General features: G+C 36.4%; 1 protein-coding gene across 7 annotated transcripts; it reads right to left on the reverse strand.

The window, feature by feature from the left end:
• Positions 1-16,374: 16,374 nt before the first annotated feature.
• LOC105051381 (cyclin-dependent kinase G-2) lies at positions 16,375-21,840 on the reverse strand. 7 transcript variants are annotated; one of them, XM_073243858.1, is made up of 12 exons: positions 21,686-21,840; positions 19,830-21,399; positions 19,601-19,729; positions 19,334-19,469; positions 19,157-19,245; positions 18,827-18,938; positions 18,625-18,731; positions 18,355-18,534; positions 18,142-18,277; positions 17,879-17,957; positions 16,808-16,883; positions 16,375-16,656 (listed from the first exon to the last, which is right to left on the reverse strand). In XM_073243858.1, the coding sequence occupies exons 2-8, from the start codon at positions 21,326-21,328 to the stop codon at positions 18,435-18,437; spliced, it is 2,172 nt and encodes a 723-aa protein (XP_073099959.1). In that variant the 5' UTR covers positions 21,329-21,399; positions 21,686-21,840; the 3' UTR covers positions 16,375-16,656; positions 16,808-16,883; positions 17,879-17,957; positions 18,142-18,277; positions 18,355-18,434. The 7 variants fall into 7 exon arrangements, with proteins under 7 accessions (XP_073099959.1, XP_073099956.1, XP_073099957.1 ...); XM_073243855.1 differs by having other exon boundaries at positions 17,879-18,277; XM_073243856.1 differs by having other exon boundaries at positions 18,142-18,534.
• Between the last annotated feature and the right edge of the window lie 4,312 nt (positions 21,841-26,152).

The following is a 26,152-nucleotide window of genomic DNA, read 5'->3' on the forward strand; positions in this document are numbered from 1 at the left end:
ATAGATTAAGTAATAACTAAAAGATTATGATATTAAATTAAATAAAATATCTATAAGATGTGATAATAAGGTACAATCAATCTAACTAAATATTCTATTTAACATTCAAGAACTATGCACATTGAGATAAGACATCATTTCGTAAAAGATCATATTCAAAATGATGATGTATTGCTTGATTTTATAAATACTGATAGATAATTAGTGGATACATTCACTAATCCTTAAGAAAAAGTTTAGCATGATTATGACAGAATTAGGAGAGTATGATCCTTTTGCCTAAACTCATCTCAAAATCTTTCTTTCCTCTCCCCTCATTGAAGCACCCTGATTAATGAATATCTAAGCTTCACTTGATGGCTTTCAATTGAAACTTTCTCTAAATTACATCTTTGAGGCGACTCTTGCTTGGTTTATTGATTTTTATTTCGAAAAAATCAGTAAGTTTAATTTTGTGTCTGAGCTCAAGTCAACTTAAGGTGAAGTTCGAGTCAACTCATATAGAAATCTTGAGTCGACTCTTGATTGGGACCACATCTTTTAAACCAAGCCATCCCATACCTTTTTCAATTTCTCCTTTCACTGATCAGTTTAAAATTGTGCCCTAACCTCCGTTGACCCTTGTGGAGCCCTTCATCTATCTTTTTCCCTCGATTGAAATATTTTTTATGCGCCATAGGATCGAGGAAGCAACTTATCCACCACTCAAAGCGATCAAGGGTTGAGATTGAGGCCAAGCATCGCACCAAGACAAGGAATGACCCATCACACTATGAGGAGACTTCTTCCACTCCTTTGCAGCCTCAATCCCCTTCCCCAATTGATCCAATAGGTGACCGTGTTGTGATCATAGGTCAGAAAATTGATTTGGTTTCCTAGACTATGAGGGATTTCGATTAGAACAGTGGATTTGCCAACAAAGGTAAGACTACTTCTGCAGCCTGAATCTTTCTACCTATCCAAGCTTGGTCAGAGAGTTTTACAGCTCTATGAAGAGAGGATCCGATGGAGTTGAGTGCACAGTCAAAGCGACACAATTTGTGTTGATCGAGCAAAGGTTGGGGAGAATCTAGCAACTTCTTAGGCAGGGTCCAGCTCCCACACATCCATCCAATCGTATGGAAGCTTTGAATGATATTTTAGAGCGATCAGATGTGGAGGGGATCATTGAGCTCTACGCTAACCAACTATCTTTCAAGATGAGACTACTTCACCACATCATTGGACGTATATTCTTTCTGAAATAGATATGTTTGATTTTGTGTTTGAGTGGGATGTTCTTTTCATGCACTACATGATTCAAGAAACTGCCTTGAATCTCCCGACACTAATGATGCATTAGAATAAAGAGATGGCTAGTAGGGTAAAGGCATGCCTACCCTATGGCATAGCATTGACTCTGATATTTAGAGAGTTCGGTGTATCACTTGAGAGGGAGACCACCCATGCCCTGATGCACTTTGATACTCATATGGGTTACCATAAATTGGAAAGTCGTTGGATGCACAGGATCTGGATAGGAGCCGTAGAGATAGAGGGATGAGACAGGATCGAGTCATCATCAGTCCGATTCAGAGCTCGAGTCTCCATCTCCATATTCAACTGAACCTCAGACACCTACTACAACACCTCATGTGTCCACTCCTTCAGTGACTCCAACACCAGCACTAACAGCAGTAGCATAATCGACTCAATCCTCCAGTGTACAACTAGAAGATGATCAGATGAGGAGGTTAGCTAAGATGATTTTGGATGAATTGAGGTCGGAGAGGCAACAGTTATAGTCAGATCTCCGCGGAGTCAAAGCTAAGATGAGCCAACTGATGGAGAGAGTGGCAGCTTTGGAGCTTAGAGTGAGACTTGTTGAGCCATCTGACATCTCTAATCTGACACAAGAGGCCACCCATCTTGATGGAGGATACAATCAGAAGTTGCACAAATATAGGATGAGGCTAGAAATCTGAGAATAACCTAGAAATCTGACGTGCTATCACTCCTAATCACTATAGGACAGCTTGTTGAGCAGTTCAAGAGATTTGCTCCTCCAGATGTGGCAGCGGTAGTAGCAATAGTAGCATCGACAGTAGCAGCAGTAGCGAAACCATCTAGTGCATGCAGTCATCCTGCTTCTCAGCCATCCCAATGCGCACAACCTACCCAACCTCCACCTGTCTCTTAGTCATGTGCTTCCACTCAACCCACACCTAGACCACCATTCAAGACCTTCACTAGATTAGGTCTAGGGTTCCCATCCTCCATGATTGGCCCTTCTAGCAAGACCAAGAGCAGGAGAGTTGGGACCTCTTCCTCTAGGACTAGTTCATCCTCAGCTTTAGAAGTCTCTTCTGATGAAGACTAGGTCTGGATCTTCATCTAAAATCTTGCATTGTTTACTTATTTATGTTGCTATACCTCATCTACTTTATCTTATATTATTTAATGTTTCGATGTACTATTGTGGGCAACTTTTTGTATGCAGTATATTCTCATAAAACATCTTATCTTTTATGAAATGAACTATACTTTCTTCTCATTTATTGCTTTTATATGTTGATATACCTATTGTTGATGACAAAAAGGGAGAGAGATAAGTGAAAATAAGTAAGTAATTTAATTAAAGATAAAAATAGTATGAATCTGAATCAAGTATTGACAAGAATTAAGCAAATCTGAATCAAGTGATGTTAAGTCTCTTGAGAGTGATAAACAAATGAATTAAATGCTTCAATATTAGTTGTAGGACCTTAGCCCCCAAACAACTTCCTAAAAATAAAAATTTTGAAATAACAAGTAAAATTAATCTGCATAGCATGTTGTGTTAATAAAATTTTGAAATCTGATCTCTATATTAAGTTGTCATCAATGATATGCAATTTTTCAGAAATCCTCTTAAGATTATTTGAAATTGGTTTTGGTACAACAACTCAGCTATATTATTTACTTATATTCAAATTTTTATCATCATAAAAAAAAAAAATTATCGGCCTTAGAATTGATTTTGATGAGAACAAAATATTTGACTATATATTTAGATGCTAATGAGTTGTTTAGGCTTTTGAAAAAAAAAATTAGGAAGCTAAAGCAATATTTCAATGAATCACTTGGTTCCTATCTTAAAAATCCAAAGAAGCAAATATGGAGGCCATACTATGAAAAATCAAGTGAAGAAGGTCAAAAGCCGACTCCAAGCCTTAAAGAGTCAACTTTGGCACTCCAATATTAGGTGGTACAGATCTCGAGTCGACTCTGAAGTACTTGAGTCAACTCTCTCAAGAAGATAAAGAGCATATTTTCTAAGATCAGCTCTCAAGTCGACTCTTGAAGATCTCGAGTCAACTCTTGACCTAGTTCAAGTCGACTCCACTGTGACTAACGACTCCAACAGTTAGTTTTTCAGACGTTGTAGTTTTGCATAGAAACCCTTCAACAATTAGTTCTCACCTTCCAACAGCTAAAAATTCATTTTTGAACATTTTAACAAAGATATATAGATGCCAAGGCATTGATGAAACAAGGGAAGCGAATAGAATACAAGAGAAAGCAAAAAACCAAGTGAAAACCACTTTGCGAGCTTCCAAAAAGAGAAATTAAATCTCCAACCATGCTTCTTGAGTCTTCAAGTGACTTTTTAAAAAAAGAAGGATGCATTAATTAAAAAGCTTCCTCATCTCCACAACTTGACTTACATCAAGTTTTTTATTTACTTTTAAAAGAGCTTTTTTTTATTTACACTATATCTTATATTTAAATTTACTGTTGTTACAAGTTTTAATTGAGATTAAAATTTGAGAATAGGCTCATGCAAATCTTAAATTGGATTGTATATAAGCCAAAAAATGACTTATAAAAGGATTTAGTTGGTGAGCCAAAACTAATTGGATTTAATTTTAATGTCGACAAAATAGTTAGACTGTATTCTTCAAAATTATAGTAGAAATTTACAAAAAAATTTGAAAAGTAGGTGTAGATATTGAATTTGATATCAAATTTCTATAAACCACTATATTTGTGTGTGATCTTATTTTTTTCTATTTTATTTTTATTTACTTCAACATATTTTTTATTTAGACACATTATTTCTACTGTATTCTTGCCTAACATATTTCAATTGGGCACATTATTTTGTACGCACGCTGCATCCAAATGATCAGACACGAACCACTTACAACCTTACCGTTCTGCTTCCGCATTAATTATACGTCAATTGGACGATTACGAACGGTATTTAGGAAAATCCTGTACTTAAGCCTCTATACTGGAAGGGCTCTAGAAAAATATACGGAACCAATGCACCGAATGAGCCACACAACTAATGACAGTGATCTACTAGCAAGCTTATGAAGGGAACAATGCATGACATATATCTAGCTGCTTCATCTAATCCTTCAGCTCGCACCGACACATGTTACCCTCTCAGACAGCCGCTAGAGCCCAGCACTCTGAATCATCCACTCATAAGCCGCCAAATAATCTGCATTTCCTTGAAACAAGCTAATACAGTTTTAAAACACACGGTTCAACTTCAAGTTCAATTGCGGTCAAATACCTTACATGATAAATCAGGCACCGCAAATTAGTTGTTTGCTTAATAATGCCTTGGAATCCTGCGCCACCAACCCATCTAGCATGCCACCTTAGTCATTCACAAGTTTCTCACATTACAAACTCCCGATATAACTCCTAATCTGGATTCACAAGGATGCAGCGGTCTGCACGCAGAGCTCAACCGGCAGGAGAAAGGACATCAAACCGAATAGACAAATCTTAAATCCAGCTGATAAAAAAGGAAATATGTAAGAAGGGCTTTGGCAGCACAAAATAAAAAAAACACGATTGTCCCAAAAGACTACAGACAAAATTAAGACTAGAATTGGGCTCAAGCCTTCCCGACTTTAAACTAGATCTAAAACAGTTCAAACCGAGCTTGATCTAATTATAGAACCTATTTACCTTTCAAGTCAGACTTAGATATACCTAATCATGGAGCCTGTTTGTTTTTCGGGCCAAACTCAAAGATACCTTTAGCTAGACCCAAACCCAAAATCCAGTCTAAAATTTTTAAATCCCACGGTGCATAACACACCGCACTACCCTTTGTATTTCACCAATTCCCGATTGCAGACCATCCCTCAAGCATATACTCAAGATTTGTCTTGGTTGAGTGCCATCTCTCCGTTTCTCTCGACTGCCCCCAAGACCCAACCATTCTTGGAAATCCCTGAGAGCTCCCGCTCACCTTGATGTAGAAGAGTAAGATAAGCTCCAACTCACCGTCATCTACGGATGCCGCACCATCATCATCATCCCCAACGACCCCGACCTCATCGATATGAACATTATCGATATCTCCGTCTCTAACGATGCATCTGCTCCACAAGTTGCCTTATCTAATCCAATCAAGAGCTCCTTTTCTCGAGGCTTTTCGAGAAACTTCTCCCTCCAGACATCATCCTCCTCCCTCCTCCTTCGCAGCCTCCTACACAGTGACGATCTCCAACCTCGAACGTCTTCCGATTTTATCCCTCTCCATGATCTCGACCTCCTTGCACTCCCGGATCACTTTCTACTTCTTGTCATACCACAACCACCATCGAGCTCTCACCAACTCCAACGGTGCTCCACTGATGACCGGATCCACTATCAAAAATAGAATAATCCTGAACCTCCTCACCTTCTACCTCACCGGCAACCACGACGTTGCCTCAGCCCACATCTTCACGACCATCCTCCTTATCCTTCTCGCTGCTCCGACGATGGCCCCCATCTGCATTGCCATGCCATGGTAGAGGAGAGAGCCAACGATCGAAAAGAATCACATAAGATGAGATGGAAGTTTAGAGAGTGAAAAGAGAGAGAGAAAGATACAAAGAAAAAGAGAGTGGTTCAAGCTGAGTCTTGGGCTTGAGCTTGGACCGACCTAATTGGATTCGAACTGGCCTGACTGGGTTCGGATCGAGCTCGAGCTCAAACTTGACCTAAACTCGAGTCTTAAGTTTCAAAATTTTTTCGACCCTAAGCCCATTCTGTAGTCCGAAAAAATATTTCAGACCGAACTCGAATAAAAATATAACATGACCCGACCCAGCCCAACCCGCTTCCAACCCCGAGCAAAATAGAGGCGAGGGACAGAAAAAATTTTGAAAATGTGATAATACCACGTAATAAGAGTACCAATGGCTAAAAGAATCAATTCCAGGATGAAAGTCATAGAAATATTGTCGAATATTGAGAATAACTCTTGTTATCATGGCTAAATACAAAGACACAAAGAAGCTTTCTTTATACGAAAATGACAACCAATAGTAGCTATACGTGCCTTTTATTCAGCAAGCCAGAGTTAATCAAGAGCATGAATATCCATGCATCTAGAATACCAGTTTTGCACATTGCGATTACCTAAAAATGAAGATCAAATAACCCTAGGTTTTCATTGCATCTAACATGTTGACACCCCAAAATTTTCACCTTTCTTTAACTGCAAGAAAGGAACCTTGCAAAATGACGAAAAGATGACAGCCATCCCTGCTCCACCCATTGACTAATTGGCTTATGACAAAAACCAACCTAAAATACGCCAACAGCAGCCTTTGAACCAGGTACCTCGGTACCGCCATCAACCTGTTTCCAATCCCATCAACAATAATAGCGAACCGTCTGATTTATTCTCCATGTCAAGCGCAAATACAAAAACAAGGAAAAATAACAACCATGCAGGGTCCGTTCAATAACGTAAATGCAGGAAAACAACAAAATCCAAATACGCACAAGCTACAAATAAAGTCCAGTTATTGATACAGAATTAGTCTATTTGGCTGATATATATTTTCACAAAATTCTGTAGCCAGCCATCACGTTGCTCTCTCTCCATTCACACTGCTTTCTTTAATTCCTCTCCCAGTTTGGTCTCCTTCGCCTCCTTTCTGTAGTCGCTACAACCTCAGAAAAGATACCATTAGCGGGGGTGTAGGTTCAACACCTCCGAGTTTATCGTGCACGAACGGTCCCTAGTGAGCCAGAAACTAGCAGAAAGAACGAACTTATTCATGATTTGTTACGATGTTAATCCATTATATGAGCACTAAAATTCCTTGTTGAGGAGAGAGGACAAAATTTCTGCAGTGAATCGGGTCTCCAGGGAGACAGATGAGTACATAGGAAGGCACTCGCCATGGGAAGATCAGTATATGAACTTCAAATCAGAAAACCAAGTCTCATGTAATGACTGCATCAGCGTAGCCAACACTTTCCACCAGCTTCAACTACCAATAAAGTAGAAATCAGTAAAACACTCGAAATACTTGCTATGTGTACCTCCACTACAAGAATAAACCTTGTTCCTCTTATCAGCTTTCAGTCCCCAACTTAAATGCTTGATAATCATATATCATAATATACTGATATTGCTGTTTAACATGTTTTACCGTTCACCTTTCTTCTTTTGTAAATTATTTCACAGATTTAGATATCGACTTAGCACCATCCGTGCCAAGTAGTCGCGTAGACTAATATGAGAAGTCCAATGGTACAACCGAGGCACAAGCATGAAGTCCATCATAACTCCTCATCGCAACCCGTGAATAGCCTTGGGTCCAACCAATAGCTTCTCATCTCCTCTCTTCCGTGCTTATAATTTTAACTTTCCATAGTCACATCTTTCCTCAGTTTAGAGTGCATTTATGACAATTTCTTAATCCCAAGATCTCCTCGCATCTTGCAATTAAAAATACCATACACAGATACAAACCCTGTCCAAATGTAGTGTATTTACTAGAACATCAAATACAAAAATGACATTCAGAATATACGCAGATCTCATGCACATACTCTCTCAAAGTGGGCAAGCAAAACTATAGTCAGCGCTACGGATGACGACTTTTCCAAATTTGACAGGGATAATGAGCTAGAACAACCAACATATGACATGTCTTGTCAGTTTTCTTTCTACTAATATAAAACAAACTGAAATCCATTCCTATCCAATCATAAGGATTTTTTCATGTCACTAAACCAACAAAACATCCAAAAAAACGAAAGTCTACTGTATAAAGCAAACACAAACTTCAACTATGAATGAACCAAGCTCCTCTTCCTTCATCTCCGATTTCGAATTTCACACCGGAAACTTTCAGAGAAAAACTAATGGCTCAAAATTCTGGAACGACTTGTATCATTCCAGTCCCTGCAACTGTCACTTTTCCCTCAATACGTAAACCAACAGAAGAGGATATTGAGATACTTTCATCCTAACCCATCCATGCAACTAATGCTGCGTGTGGATCAGATTGACTTACTTCCTACCTAAAAACCAATCCAAAATTAATCTAGCCCAACTCAAACCAACAATGTTTGGCTTATGCTTGGATTTAAAAAACATGACCCAATTCAAATACGGATCGGATTTAGATAACTAAAACCCATACCGAACAGAAATAATCCCAAAGTAGCATAATATGTACTTCAGACATACTTCAGATACCTCCTTGAATATAAAAAATTATTTTCCTATTAACAAAGTTGATCAATAATATGTGGTTAATTATAATTATATGTGGTTATCAAACAAATCTTATAGAGTATACATTTTCGATAATGTCTGCATTTTCATACTACTATTTTATTGTATAATATGTCTATGAAATAATTTGGTAATCAAATTATGTCTATCACAATTCGTATTGGGATTATTGTTGACTGACCTGAAAAATCCGATGGATTAATAAAATTAATATTATACCCAACCCAACTGAATGAAATTGGATTATTCTAGGATTTAATTTTTCTGACCGCTTCAAATATGGATTGGATTTGGGTTGTGCTCATCACTGATCCAAACAGAAACAAAGGCAAATCGGGGGGAAAAAAATGCAATGGCACAATACTTAGTCCAATCCTACGTTTGACACTTATTGAAAGGTTAACAACTTTTGATTAAAAAAAAACAAATCAAAGCCCCATCACCAGTCTCAGAATTCAATCGATTGGCAATGACTGTAGTCATTAAGCGTGGACTGCATCCCCGCCGCCCCCACAAAAAAAAAAGAAAAAAAGAAAGTTGGTATGAACGTACAAGGCCATTTCTGCACATCATAAAAACTGGCTTTTAAGCCATGTTTGCAGCAGCTATAGAAATCTAATAATAAGTTCCAATCCACAAGCCCAGGGAATTCCTCAAGCCAACATTAAGGAAGAAATGTAGGAAGGCAAAGTACCAAGAGCCAAGGATTCCTGCTAGTCAACTTTAAATCTGATATACTACTTTTCACCTTGGTAATTCAAAACTGGACTGGAACAATCCTATAAACCATCCTAGCACACATCCAAATCTTGCCTGGCCAGCAAATGATAGTCTTTCCAAAAATAGTGAATTTTACAGCATCACCAAACCTCAGATAAAATTCTACAACGTCACGCCAAAATACAAGTATAATAGCCTCAACGGTCCCTGAACCCAACCTCGCCTAAAATCAGCCTTGCAAACACCAATCTTATTTAATAAAGAACAGAATAAACAAGAAACATCAACCTATGCTTAACCTACATCCAAAAGAGCTAATTAAAAAAAAAAAAAAAAAAACCCTAAATCATACAATAGTGGCACCCTGAAAATTTATATCAGCAACAAAAAGGGATAATTAATCTTCAAAAATAAACCATCAAGATCTATACCTAATACAAAACAGAATTGTGTGAGCAATCTACACGATGAAGTCCATCAATTTGCTAACTCGCATGCAAATGATGCCATCAATTTTTTGCAGCATTACACCCAACAATTCATCTTCAAGCGTAGTGCTTTGAAGGGAGTTCATTTGGAACCAAGCCACTTCTACACAAAAAGTCAGTCAATTTGCTGACCCACGTGCCCATGATGTCATCAATTGTTGGCAACATTACACCTAGCAATCCATCTTCAAGAATCGTGCTTTACAGGGAGTTCATTTGGAATATAGCCACCATGTATATGCTTTACATGTGTTGAACGTGACTCATTGAAGCAATTTAGGAATTTTCATTCAAAACAAATTTAGGAATTTTCATTCAAAATAATTTAGTAAAGTAATTACCAATAGAAACTAATCATTTCATGGATGTTCAACTCCAACATTTTTTAGTCATCTATTATCCTAGTGTTCAATAATCAGCCAACATAAGGGACTCTTAATAGTATCTACTTGCACCTTTTTCATCTATTTTCAGATTATTTGTTGCATATGAAAATGATCTTCTGGATGGACTTTTAGCTCCTCAATAGTTTAGAGGTTGCAGGTCAAGATCGGCAGTGTAGATAATCTATTTCATGTTTTGACTCTTGCAGTGGTGTGTGCGTACGTGAAACAAAAAGGTACATCATTCCCCTACTTTTTCTTTTTTCTTTTTTTGGATTGAACATCATTCCACTTCATCATGAAGGTTCTCTTGTCATGCTTGCTTGTTAGTACTGATACATGATCTCCATTTTTAGCCTTGTGCTCTTCAGACTTTCAATAGACTAAACCCTAAACACCCTTATTCTACAATCACCAGTCAGACTTGTTCATAAACAAAAGGATAGAATATAGCTGCATTTCTCAGTTTACATGAACTTGCATAAACTGAAGACCAAAGAAAGAGCCACCTCCATGACTAATTTTTCTTTCGGTAAATCCCAGAACAGGATGAGACAGTATTTTACAAGCCTCTCTGATTTGTAAAATTAATATTTGATTAGCAAATAGCTAGTCATAGATTGAAAAACCTTGATAATTTTCTGACATGTGCTTGTCCAAAACTAATTGTGATTTTGATTATTATTCATAAACATTCTTTGTATCATTATGGAGCTTGTGGACATACTCAGTATTATTACAATTTTCAAAATGTTAGAAAATGTTAAGAACAAAAACAAAATACAGATAATCAAGAATGACGATGTGCCACAAACAAAGCTTCGGACATATGAGTTCTGATGAATACTACATTACATTATAAAATGTGTGCTTTCATACAAAACAATATACTGTTAATTATTTGATTTTGTATGTGCAGTACTAATAATAAAAGCCGACATTTTCAATAATCGATAGTAAGAACAAGTTTTTGGCCCTTCTATCAGAGATCAAACACAAAACTCATGGATAACCTTTTTGGATGGATCATCCGATTCCAAGTAACAGCATTCTAAAATGGGACAGCAATAAGCATTGAGGAAGAAAATGAAAATAATTTTGAAAATGAAATAGTAACAATTCACCTAGTCTACATAAGGAAGAAGGATAATCTGAGAGCATAATGCAGGAACTAATCTCCATCCAAATAAGAATATAACTCCCTGATTGAAAATGAACCTTTGTACATATTATAACGGGAAGAAAAATGTGCAATTGTTGAAGTCCTAAAAAATACATATCGTAGTTCATAAAATGGGAGAAGTGTACAGAAAGGCCAATCACAATAAATGCATGAATTAAAGTTGGAGAGAGCTACAAACCAGGAGCATTGCACTTCCTAAATTTACAGGATCAAAAGTACTAGCTTAAACATCTCTACAAACAAAAGTTGCACCAAGGGCAATTGCAGCTGACTGTGCTTCAATGAGCTTTGCAAAAAAAACTGGAATCCATGGGAATTTGAATATAGGAGAAACATCAAGCTATTAAATATTATTTTTTTCATCAACATTATTGTGGCCAAGTTGCTTGATTAAGGAGTCAAAGGTTCAAACTTCATTTCTTCTAGTCACAAGATTTCATTTGTAGGTTGTACGAAGAAATTTTGAAGGAAACTAGATCCATTTCCCTCTTTTTCGGATCCTAAAATTGTTCCAATCTGAACTTGGAGGATGTTCCTTCAAAACCTTGTCCATGTTATTAAGAGACCATAACTATTGCTCAAAAGATATCGTATTTTTTCCCCTACTGTTTTCCACATATTGTTGTTCACTAATATCTATATATTAGTTAAGTAGAAAAATTCTACGAAACCCTAAACATTATTTAGACCGACATTTACAAGTCAAATGGTGCTAGTTTTCTATATGGATTCCAGCATGAAGTTCTGCATAGAATTGTCACTACTAATATTCTCCTGCCGTAGACAAGCACTATTTACTAGCATGGACTCTTATGACAAGCTAAGGGGGCCTATCTGTCCTGGGCCAAACCTTTCAAAAGAAGCATAACCTCAACTTAAGCTCGCTTGAGACCGCTTAAAGCAGCAAGGGGCGTTGGGAGTTGGGGGCAAAAGAGCAGGAGGTAGCACAAAGCTTGCGCACAAGCCAACTGCAAACAAAGAAATAAGTGGACTAATCCAGATTTGTGCAAGGACGAGAAAAGCAGTAAAGAGAAAAGGTGTGAAATAAGGGAAATGAAAAGGTGAGGACTATAGGGAGAATAAGGAGAGATCAAAGAGTGGGGTGAGGAACCAAACAAGAGCAAAGCATCAAGGTTGAACTTACTACTGATATTCAGGAAAGTATAACAACAGGAAGAAGAACCAAACAAGAGGAAAGCATCAAGGTTGAACTTACTACTGATATTCAGGAAAGTATATTGTGACATATGCTCTCTGTACGTGACATAATTTTAATTGATGAGAAAAGAAATAAGTTGTGCCATATGTTCTTTATAGATGACATAGTTTTAATTGATGAAAAAAACAAGACCAAATACTGAATTGGATTTATCCAATGTTAACAGGAAAGGACATGGGTGTCAAGTATCCATGTATCTCAAGGAATCCTACACGGAAAGTTTAAAAGATTTGGATAGAAGGGCACGGCTAATATTGTATTATATAGTAATATTTGAAATTTTTTAACTCAAAAATATTTGGATTAGAGGTAATGACTTTGGGATGTAACTATCAGGCTATGACTTCATTTATGCCCCTAGAGGGGTAGAAGATATAGAGCACCTTTAACCCTCCATGAGATGTGGATGCCTTGAGAGTACTCATGGGTGCGTATGCCCACTAAGCGGACTTCTTTTTTTCTTTGGTTGCTGCACCAAGAAAAGGGCACCTAAGGTTTGGATTCAATGGCTTCCCTATTAAATCCCTCCTCTCTATCTCTCCATGATCTCTTTTCTTCCTTCCCATGTGACAATCTATATAAATAGATCGGATTGACCAATGACTCGACCCAAACCGAGCTGGTTAGACCCGACCCAACCCATTCTTGAAGACCCATCGGAATGGGTCGAGTTCAAATATTAGACCCATTCCACATTTCGGTTGGATCTGGATTTTATAAACTTTGACCCGACCTGACATTAGCCGTACAATATATTGGTCTATTTTGGATCTTCCTATTAGTTATCAACCTGACCCAAATAAAATATTCCCACTCATTCTCCTCCTTTAAAAGAAAAGCACTCAAACTAAGCTCACTACATTAAGGAAGGCCAACTGTTGAGCTTATTAACCTCTTGAAGCAGATTGCAATTCTAGATAAATATTAATTCATAGAGTTTTGACCATGTCAGCGAACAATTTTCTGACAATCAAAATTCAGTTTGATTCAGAAATAAGAATAAAATTTTCCTCATGCAATATTGTTAGTACGCAAATGTAAACCTACACCAGCCCCAGACCTAAATATTTTGCATTGGGTCCAGGGCATACATAACTCTAATCAGATCAAAATGATTGGATGGATCTAAATATCTTCCATGGACCCAACCGGACACAACCTGATTATCTATTACATTTGAATCCAAATGCAATATTAAGACCTGTACTTGAAATGAGGTCACGTCGGGGTCAAGCATGCCCCCGTTTCATCTGAGCCATTTGCTGCCCTAACAATCTATGATGTCTCATCCCAAAACCTCACAAAATGCTAGCTCAAATCATCATGGAGGGTAAATCAGTCACCTCTTGGATGAGTTGTTCCCTTCCGCCCCAAGATGGGGATCTAGTCTTTAAAGTTCTGATCTATGAGGAAGCATTGGAGATGGAGAGGAACAGGTTTCTCACTGACATGTCTACACTCTCAACCTTCATTCTCTGTCACCCCCCCCTCCTTTCTCCCTCCCTTGTTTTTCTTTTACTAAACCTTCAAAGGTTAGGAACAAAACATTGCATCGTCTACAGTGTGAACCATGCAAGTCATGATCGTTGGTTTTATTCCATGTTCGGACACAGCAAAAACCCCAATATTGCCTTGTCCTGATAACACTATTTATGGGTGAAAGATTTTATAAAAAAAAAGGCATATAAATTAGCATAACAAAGACAGAACATAAGGAATGCAAGTTTATTGTACATATGATTAGTAGACAACAGAAAATACATATAATCAGTATTGTTATATTATATAAAAATATAGAGACATCAATAATGAAAAATAGAATAGGTGCTGGTTGGATGATGTGAAGAAGTGCTTTTACAATATTGTCATATTTTTTTATTGATGTATGATTGTTGATTTAAAAGGGAATTCTATAGAACGGCAACATGGTATGTTGTACAACTCAAAATATCAGTAAATAAAAAGGGTCCAAGAGCATGTTGACTTTAATAGAAATAAGAAGATTCAAAACTTCAAATGAATGGATGATCTGTCTAGAAAGGATGAACTAAGAAAAAAGTACAATGAGCTACAAGAATTGCACATATTAACAACCAAGTAATATAGAATTAATTAAGCTAGCAATTGGTAATTCAATTTGCGTGGAAGGTGTAGAAGGAGAGGAAGACATAACCTAAGAAGTTTGACATAACATCAAGGTGGCCCTAAATAAGAATGCTTGGTGAATGAGATTCATATAGCTGGTCAAAAATAGTTTGGACCTGGCTAGATAGTCATTTTGCGGTTATAACAGAAATTTATAAGCTTAAGGTTCAGCATAGTGCAACCACACACACCAAATCTAGTAAGGCCTAAAATTCCAGATTGGCTAAGTATATAACCCAAATCATGTCTACCCCAGCCTAGCCCAACTACAGTTCAATTCAGCCCCGTTATCAGTCCTGTACAGTGACAATCAAATGTGTTCCCCATAACAATGCCGTACCCTTCTTTCAGAACTGCAGAGTAAAATTATGAGTCCTTCTTAAGCATTTAGTCAGAAGTTTTACGACATTTACGAGTTTATATAATTCTCATACACACAAGTTTCTCACCAGTGTTTCATGTAGATCGATGAAGATCCCATGCTCAGTATGATGAGGATCCTTACAAGTCTTTTTTTTTTTTTAATCACTATTTTCTTATTATAATAAGTTCAAAACATCAAATACTATAATTCAAGTATCATGCATTTTTATCATTATTGCCCCGCTATAATTAGTTCCAAAAGAAGAAAATTCATGCAACAGAGAGACTTATGCTTGAAAATAATACAATAACATTTACCATAGATGGCTTTATTAAAAAATGTCACCAGCAAGGTTGGCATTGACTGATTAATATTGTCTACTAGACTGAGGGTTTTTGAACATAATCTACTCATTTCTAGCTAGTCCAACAAAAATGAACTTTTCTAACAACATAACATTATGAAAGAATCCATTCTTCTAGGCAGTCTTAGCTTTGTTCCTTACTACAGCATTTGCTTACCCAATATCTACAATTTTATTTTTTCACACCCACACAATATATAATGAACAAGTTACAAAATATAGAACTCTTATTGTGGCATATGTATTCCTTGATAAAGTAAACTTTTTATTCCATAGAATATTCTCTACACTTGCAATGTTTCTATTATTTTATGAACATACGCTAAGAATTTTATTAATTCTTTCAACGACATCACCTGATCATCTATCAACTTGGGGTAAACAAATAATGTACATGCATCACATAGGTTGTAAATAATCTCTATTAATTTAAGAGATATCACCGGGCAATACTCATATATAGCCACAAAAACACCGCTTCATGCTTTCCACCACACATAGTGGGCAAGAATACGGTGAGGAAACTAATCATGCCTAAAGCAGAAACAATGTTTCTAACAAGATATAGCAGCCTAATGCTCTCCATGTATGATATTAATTTCTGGACAAGAAAATAATAAAAGGATGCTAACATATCAAAAAATAAAAGAAATCTAACCTAAAAACTTCAAAAAAATAAAAAAACTATTCTCAGTAATTTGCAGATCAAGATGACAGAAAATTTAATTAATGAAACAAGGATCTCAATATTTTGAGAGAATCAACATATGACTTCCCAAAGGCTTGATCAGCACAGCCATGAACTGACATAGTAGTGCACGAAATCTGAACCTGAAAGATAACCACAGATGTGCATATCTCACTAACTGGATCATGCATTTGCTATAAGGCTCTTGTTCAATAAGACTATTATACACATACCTACATAGAAGCATTCCTCCAATGTATAACTAATCAAGTAAAGAAAAAGCTCTCACAAATCTGCTATCAATATCTCAAAAAAGCAAACTGGATTTTAGGTATTTCTCAGTGGCTATCCTGATAATCCTGTAGCCCTTCAGTTAGATGTTTTTGATACAGCAGTGTCATCCCAATATTACTGTCAAGAAAACCCAAATACCACCAAAACTCTAAGCATCTTAACATAATTTACAACTTAAGTGAAACAGGAAGCAGAATTATCAGACCATTAGATCAAGACTCCTGCATGTGCATCTTATATTATCACATTTCCAGAATCACAGGGAAGCATGACAGACAAGCAGATTAAAGCACCTGATAAAAACAAAGCAAGGGGAATTAATGTCTCAAGGGCAAATGCTATCTATGAAAATGGGCCCACCAAGATGTATAGATTTAATAGGAACAAAGAGCAGCATCCAACTTTTCAATACAAAAAGAAAAAAAATAGTAGAAAGATACTGACCATAGGAAATTTCTATGCATACTACTTTCATGTCAGAGCCATCAAGCTCCATATTTTGCAGAAGCCATAGCTTAAACTGCAAATATGTCAAACAATAATTAATAATAAGTTGATTTGACTTCCCAAACAGCATTATCAAGAATCAGTAGGCAGTTTCATAAGTTATATGAAGAGGAAAAATGGAAGGCCTCTAACAGCCTACAGCAAACTATTGAAAGTTATCACAGAATAACAATTAAAACCACCACCTTATAAATGTAAATTAAAAAGAAATGGTTATATGATAAAGAAAGAATGTAGTTAATTAAAAAGCACAGGCTATGAAAATCATCAAGTCAATGTACAAATTTTTTTTCACATGCTTTATATTAATGTATGTTATTGGTTATTCCTTCAGTACCATAAGAATGTTTCGTGCGTGTCTCATATTTTCACGCCAACAAAAATAGCAGTATTTGTATAATTATTTGAAAACATGCCAGGCATTCAAGCCTTTCACCCCTTCAGCTATAGAAGCACTGAAGCACTACCATCAATAGCACGAGAACAGAATCACGTTAGGAAATGTAGCATAGAACTTCCAAGGACAGAGTTTATCAAGCAGGGCTATAATTAATGCACACAGCATCTCAGAATGATATAGCCTTTTGAGAGTAAAGACTGTTGTTTTTCAAACAATTGATTGGAAGCTTAATACTCCACACTGATGATAATAATATATCCTTCCAGGATTCAACGAGAAGTATGCTGAATTAGGCACCGGTAGGCTCTTATAAATGGAACCCTGTTGAATTAATCTGAAGCCAAATACTGGAGCATGAATGATATTCTAACTGCATAAATCGTTCTTGCACAACAAAAGTTTCATAGGTTCGTATTATAGTTGTCCGACATGGCTGGAGAATAATTACATATAGACATCGCCACAGGCAGAAGCTATAACATTTGCAACATTAAATAGCTCAGGACCTTATAAATGTCGCAATGTCAAAAGCAATTTAACTCATCGTCATATACATACATACATACTCATTGTTTGCTCACAATAATTAGTGTCAATCAGTAAATTACCTTTGTACTAGAATTCTTTCAAACCATTTCTCCAGGATTGAAAGCTAAGAACGCCCCCTCCGCTTCACACCATTTGTCTCTTGCAAACACAATGTGAAGATCAAAAGAAACAGCACTAAAATTATAGGCAATATATCCATAAATTTCTGTTATTTAAATCCAGCAATTCGAGCCTTGTCTACAATTGTGCCAATGAGAAATATGTTACATACACAAGTTTCAAATGAAACTGATCCTAGCAAATAAAAGCCAATATGCCACACCTTGCAATGCAGGCTGCATAAATGAAGCACTTTTTATGATCATTGATGCCGAGGAACAAAACAATCCTGCAACAGAATTTGTTTGATGGAGGAAAAGAAGAAAGTATCTAATCTCCAACCCAAATCATCAAGTTGCCTGCTAAAGAACGGCATCAATTGTCGCCTGATACTAACACAAGTTGTGGAACATCGCTTTGAAAACATTCCTCTCACCTCAAAAAAATTAGTATAGTGTTTCCTGATGGAGCACAAGTAGCATTTCAGCATTCAAGTGCAACCACACGTTGACTCAGTCAACCAAAGATGCTGCCAGTCCCCAATTCCCCTTGCTGTAACTCTTTCCTCCTTTGCTCCTCTAATGGATCAGGACTCTTCATAATTCTTCGCAGCCGCCTAAGTTGCATTCACAATATGTTCAACAATTAAGACACTTTTTGAGGTACAAAAACACTGCTGCAACACATAAACACCATTTCCATGTACCTGTCTTGTGCATGTTGAGCCGGGAATGTTGGCATAAATTCCTTTGACTTTGGTAAAGGAACTTCACTAAACCAGGGATGTTTAAGGGCAGCATCTGCTGTTATTCGCTGCATCAAAAGCAAAGTACAGCATTAGGAAATAAAAAGATAGGCCTAAGTAGTCAAAAAGTACAAATAACCCATGATTCTTTCTTGAACATCACCTTCTCTGGATCATAAGTTAGCAGCTTGTTTAGCAGGTCAAATCCGGCTTCAGATAGGGTTGGACGACCAGAAAATGATGTAGGTGGGAACTTCTCCCGCAGCTTATTATACCTGGAAAGCAACAAAAATAAAATAGTCTGGGGTTAACACTAGCATGAACAGAACTGCACCCTGAAGACAAGCCAGGAAGTCTAGACAATGTCACCACTGGTTGGATGACTGGGAAAAGATTTGCAAGAATAATGATGTGGATTTAGCTTTTAAAAAAATAATAATAATAAGGAGCTGGTAAATTGATAAGAAAAAGGAAATAAAGAATAGTAACTTACGGCTGCTTCACAAAGTTCACTTTGACACCAGGCAATTTAGCAAACCCAGGCCATATCTTCTCATTTGGTGTGCCAAGTGTTCTAAATATCTGCATGTAAGGTAACATAAATGCAAGTTAAATCAAAGAAGCAGATCGAAGTAGCATGCAGGCAAAAGATATAAAGATTTAATGGAACCTTGTCAAGTTGATCAAACTCGGTTTTTCCATTGAATAATGGTTCCTTAGCTAAAAGTTCAGCCATTATGCAACCCAATGACCACATGTCAATGGCAGTTGAATATTCCTTTGCGCCTAATAGAAGCTCTGGTGCCCTGCCATTACAAAATAAATGAGACCATTTAAGGGAAAAGGCCAAATATAAACTAAGAATATGGCAGAATGCAAAAATGACAAAGAACAAAAGAACAAATATGAACATAAAGAAAAATAGGGAGGTCCCTACCTGTACCACAAAGTCACCACCAAATGAGTATATGGCTTCAATGGGCTCCCATACTGGCGAGCCAGACCAAAGTCACATATTTTCAACTCACCACGATTATTCAGAAGAAGATTTGACGTCTTCAGATCCCTGAGGAAAACCAAAAAAAAAAAAAAAAAGAGTAAAAAACAATCAAGAACGTTTGATAGATCTAAGGATTTAATTTGTAAACTTAAGAATGTAAAAATACCTATGAAGTACCCAGTTATCATGGAGGTACTTGACACCTTCCAATAACTGAAGCATTAAGCACTTAACTTCACTCTGGCTAAATGGCTGCTTCATTGTTTCCATCAGCCCTTTGAGATCATGCTCCATGTACTCCATAACCATGAAAATACTATCAAGGCTGCTGCCTACAACAACTTCCTTGACATCCACAATTGAAGGGTGGTGAAACGACAGCAAAATGTTAATTTCCCTCAAGGAGGTCAACGGGAAGCCCTCTCGCTCCTTCTCCATCTTTACCTTCTTCAATGCCACTACTTCACCGGTCTTCTTATCCTTTGCTCTGTACACAACTCCATAAGTGCCTTCATCAATCTTGTTCAGCCGCTCAAACTCATCAACACTTCTACACCCTTGTAGCATGTCTATACATCTTTGGGGAGGTTGCACCGGTTCCGGGGTTTCATCCCTCACACCCTCTGTCTCAGAATCAGTCTCTAACAAATGACCAGATGTATCCTCATCAACCTCCTCCACGTCAACATCCATATAATCATTCCTATCCACCTCAACTCCATGATGCTCATCCCCATGGTCTCCCCCAGATGCAGATGATTTTGATGCCGCCCCTTCAGAACCTTCTCTCACAACAACCTCTCCAGGCTCAGGACTCGGCACCTTCTTATGTAATTTCTTGTCCACTGTATTGACCACAGGGGTATTTTTTCTCCTCTTGGGCTCAACCGCTCCATCAGAAAATTCAGCTTCATCATCGTCCAACTCATTGTTCCCATTTGCCCATCGTGAAGTAGAGATGTTCCTTGCTGTGGTGTACTCCTCATGCTCATCCTCCATCTGCCCAGGCTCATGATCATTATCCAACTGCAGATCATGGGGTGAATCAATGGAGACCCTCATATCTACTGGTGCCTGCTGCTCCATGGACTGCCAAACCGTCTCAATCGAACTGGGTGCGACATATCCACAAGCCAGTGGAGGTGGTAGAGGAAGAGCAGGTGCTCGTGTGTCATCTCTGTTTCTGGAACTCACTACACTAGATTGGTTGTTATCATCCCTATCCCACACAATTGGTGAGAACTTCCTCTTTCTGCTTGGCGAAGGCAAAGCCCCATTTTCCTTGCCCTGACTTCCATTATCTAAAACCTGAGACTCGGAAGCCTCGGGGTCATCGGATCCACTTCCACTCGACAGCTCCCCAGGCTCTCGATCAACCAACCTCCCCAAGAGCCGGCTCCGCTTCTGCTTGTTTCCACCGCCACCGCTCGAATTGCTAGCGCTCAAGGGAGAACGATGGTACCCATTTAAAGAATCTCTCTTCTTGGTGTCCCTCTGCCTATCCCTAACTCTATCCCGGATATCGCGCCCATGGCTCCTGTCCCCGTCCCGGTCCCCATCACGGTATCGATCAAGATAATAATCCTTCCTCCTGGAGACTTCTACATCAGATTCCCGGTCCCTAAATTCTTGGTCTCTGTAGCCCCCGTGCCGATTCGCCACCATTAGAACACTAGAAAACGGCGGAACGAGCGAGACGCTAGAAATCGAGGAAGAAAGCGGGCAAAACTGAAACCCTAGAAACCGGAACCCTAGAAGTTAAGACTCAAAGTCTCAAACAGATCTCGAAACCCTAATTCTCCTAACCCGTCGAATCAAAAAAAAAAAAAATCAACACACGGATAGATCAAGAAAGACCAATCAAGTAAAAAAAAAGTGGACAAAAAGCCTAGCAATGGTCAAAACCCTGGAAAAACGCAAAGATCGAACTTCGTGGGGAGCGAAAACGATCGAAGACGGATGCTCTGATGAGAAATTCGAATGGAAAAGGGGGAGAAAAGTAGGAGAATCCCGGGATCTGACCTCGAGCAGCGGTCGCTGGAGCAGCCTCTCCGCTCGATCAATCGATCCAAGGCGACGCGAAGGTTTCAGAAGGGATGTCACGGGGCGAGGGTGTACCCTTTTCCTTCTTATTCATTTTCTATGGCGGCGATGCTTCGCGTTGTCTTACCAAAAAAGGGAAGTTGGAGGGACTGGCGAGTCCACCAGCGCATCTCGTGGCCCAAACCACGCGTCGAATTATCGCGTCCATGAATCAAGATGCCAGAATTATATGATGAACGGTCATGATTTCGGAAAAGACGTGGACGATGAACGGTTCTGATGTCTTTTTTTAATAAAATTGAAGTTTTTATAGGGCAATGCCGTCTCATGCTGGTTTTGGGCTTTCCCGAGCCTCTCCGTGTTGGATTGAGTCTGGGAGGTCCTCTTTCCAATCGGACACAAACCTCATGACTCGTCTCATTTAATATAATAACTCATATTTTATAAATATAAATTGGAGCCTTTGCCAGTGAAGGGCCTCCGTGCGTGTAAATATATTATATATTTTTAAATAAATATTTTATAAATAATATTTAAATAAAAAATAATTTTTTTATATTTTTTTATATATTAAAAAATAATTTGAAAATCTTTACATATATTTTTTTGTATTACTAATTTTTTAGATAAGTTGCTAAAATCTATCCATATTTTCATAATATCCTTTCTTATATAGATATTTATTATATAAATAATATAGTAGTATAATCTATTATATTATAATATATATTATATATATAATATAATATAACATAATAAATTATATTATATATAATAAAATAAAATATATATTATAATATAGCATACAATATTAATATATATTAAAATAATATATTATTACATTATATATTTATTTTTATTATTATAATATAATATTAATAATATCTTATATTATTATAATAAAATAAGATATTATACTATGATAATATATTATTATAATAATATATTATATTAAAATAAAAAATATTATTATTCGATACTAAATTATATTATATTATATATAAGATAATATTATATATTATGTTATTATTATTATTGGGTTAAGGATATCTCAAGAAAGAAATAAAAATATTATTTTTTCGGCTGATGGAAATATGACTTACCACCTCCTAGGTGGGTAAGACTTTCTCTTCATTTCATAGATAAATGATATCCATAGGAAAATAATAGTTATCCACTAGAGAACGGACCATTTTAAAGCTGTAATTATTAATATATTAATATTTGATGAAAGATAAATAAATAATAATATTAATATCATTAAAAGATCATTAAAAGCTTCGTAATCAAAAAAGAAAGTGGGGTAAAATGAAGACTTCTTTGTACATACATACATATGTACGAACATACATATATACATATATATATATATATATACGTATATATACGTACGTACGCACGCACGCACACGCATACATATATCTATATGTAGATAAATTTATGTGTGTGGTATATATATATATATATGTGTGTGTACATACATACGTACATATGTATGTGTGGATGCACATATGTATATATATAAATACATATATATGTATGCATGTATGGATAAAATTTCTATAATCAAACCAACCATAGAAAGAATTATGATCCGACATGCTTCGAAATATCCATCAAAAGATGGATGACCACACGCGCTTACGTGCGCACATTAAAATATAAAAAAAAATAGATAAATTCTAAAAATATTTGAACATTTAGATAAATATTACATGACTATCTTTTTTTGATAAATATCCCAATATATGCATATGATAGATAATGTCCTGATCATAATTTTTTTATGATTGATCTGATTATAAAATTTTTTTCCTGCATATATATATTAAGACGAAGATTATGCTAATGCAAAGCTTCCACCTGTACAATAGGCTCTTCGTTGCAGCAGTCAATCATTTGTCTGTTTAGGTACGTCATTTTTTTCTTTCTTTATGATCTTGGTTCCCATATTCACAGCTTTGGTCGTCTTCTCTTCCATCTGGTAAAAAAAAAAAAAAAGTCATTTTTTGGTGTCTATTTATGGTCTTTTTTGTGGTTGGTATGGGATAGTAGGGTTTTGATTTAATGTAACAATCACCTAGTTCGAGGAAAGCTGATTTTTTTTTTGGCTAATATTGATATTCTTTTTAAAACTAAGGTATTCCTCTTATTTGGCTATCACGGTCAAAGATACGATTGATTTCTTATAAAGCATTTACTGTTTGTTTGCATATTTTTTATTGCTTTCAATTTAGTTGCATTTTCTTTTCTTGTGTAAAAGACTAGTGTTTATTTTTTCTTGGCAATTGGTCCTCTGGCTATTTGACCTTTTGCACTCTAATGAAGACTATATTTGTGGTCCATGAAAATCCTTACATTTTGTGTATTCTGGGTGGCAAGGAAAACATGAGTTGTGTTTTAGCTATCTGTATCATGGCCTTTAGATTGATTTTATGAAGCAGTTTTAACAATGTGATTTTAGTAGAAATGTTATCATAGGATCTAAGTTACTTTATTGAGAAGATATTGGTGTATGTTTACAATTGAATTAGCCATTGCTTGATTTGTCACCCAGAATGACATTGTAGTTTTTTACCAAAGTTGCATTATAGATGCATCATTGGGAGTGACTTTGAATTGACCATCTTTTGCTTTTAGTTGGGTTTTTGGGTCCTGTGTTTCTTTATCATCGTTATCTATAATTGTGGTTTTGTTTGTCAGGAAATGTTAATGAATGTCATTGGAGGATTTGCTAATATTAATATATTATTTTATTTATTACTTAATTTTTTAATATATTTTTATATATTTATTTTTATAGTAAAAAAAATTTTTATTTTTTGTATCAATTATATTCTACTCTATTTTTATTATCTATTCTATTACATCCATTCTTAGTGCATTAAGAATAGTTGGGATAAAAAAAAAAACTACAACTTGTATATATATATTTGATTAGACTCGTTGGCTTTTAATTAAGTATTTTATTATTCAAGTTTGACTCCAAAAATTATTTCAATTATTTAAGTTGGACTCGAGCCCAGCAATAGTTGAGTCAACTTAAGCACAAGCAACTCATGAGTTATTCAGCTCATTTGCTTCTTAAAATAAAATCATAAAGATTATATTTTTTTATAAAAATTCTTATATTATAATATGCTTTGAGGGTTGAAAAATAATTTTTCATTATTTGCACTTCTATTGTAATCTTTTTCTCATGATATTTACTTGTATAATCATAATATTAGATTACTCAACAATCAACAAACAAATATACCAAGAAATTATGCATGAACAATATATGTGCAATAGATATTTTATATTTTATTTGTTATATTAATTAGTCAGCAATACAAAGATATGTATTTTTTTTATGCAGAAAGATGATTCTGTCACTCTATTAGAGATCAAAAAGGTTATAAGGAAAAACTTATATATTATAAATATAAGTCGATTTTAATCTCTAATTTAGAATACTTGGTTTTAATAATAATTTATTTTTTACTCAAAAATCTAATAGTTTTATATCCATTATAAAAAATAGAAAATATATTAGCAGTCAAAACCGCTGATGAAAAAGGAAAAATCAATGAGAAATTCTTTTCCAATGGTTTTTCTAATTGTTACATGCTACTGTTAAATATGCCATGGTTGTTTCAACAGCGATGCTTTATACAAACGCCAGGAAAAGTAATATTTCAGCAACAATTATTTTAAGATTCAGCAATGGCTTTTTCAGTTTTTTCACTGTAGAGATTTTTACTAACGGTCGAAACTATTAAATAGTTTTTAACGGTTATTGGGAATATACTTTCCATAGTGGTTTTGACTGCTGGGAACAGACTTTCGGTAGTGGCTCCGATTGATGGAAATAATCGTTTACCAATGGGTATGACCGCTGAGATAATATTTATAATAATTTTAATCATCAAAATAATATTTTAATAATAATTTTATTATTATGAATAATTTTTTTATAATATTTATAATTATTGAGGATAATATTTTAGTAATGATTTAATTTTTTTATAACAGTTATTATCGTTAGAAATGTAATGATTTGATATCTTGAGATTCGATCCACATTGAGTTCATAGTGAGGTCCGCGATGATGAATGGAGTTCAACGAGCTCAAGATCACCTTAAACGAAGTCCGAATGATGGAGATATGTCCGATTGAAGTCGGTACGAAATTCGGACCGACGGTGGGCCGGCGGAGCGGTGGTGGCACGGCTGCATGCGGCAGCACGCGGCCCAGACGCGCAGCGATGCCAGGTGCGGTGGAGCACGGCCCCCACGCAGAATGCGGCCCAGGCCCCCTGCGCACGAGCGTAGCCCAGGACCACGCGCACGTGCGCGGGGGGTTCAGCAGCCCGAATAGCCCAGTCCACCGTGGACTAGGTGGTGCACGGAGGGCTTGCAAATCGAGGGATGTCCCTTGATTTCTCACAGTCCACGGTGGAT

The sequence above is a fragment of the Elaeis guineensis genome, chromosome 9 (assembly GCF_000442705.2).
Source record: "Elaeis guineensis isolate ETL-2024a chromosome 9, EG11, whole genome shotgun sequence".
NCBI classification, from domain to species: Eukaryota; Viridiplantae; Streptophyta; class Magnoliopsida; order Arecales; family Arecaceae; genus Elaeis; species Elaeis guineensis.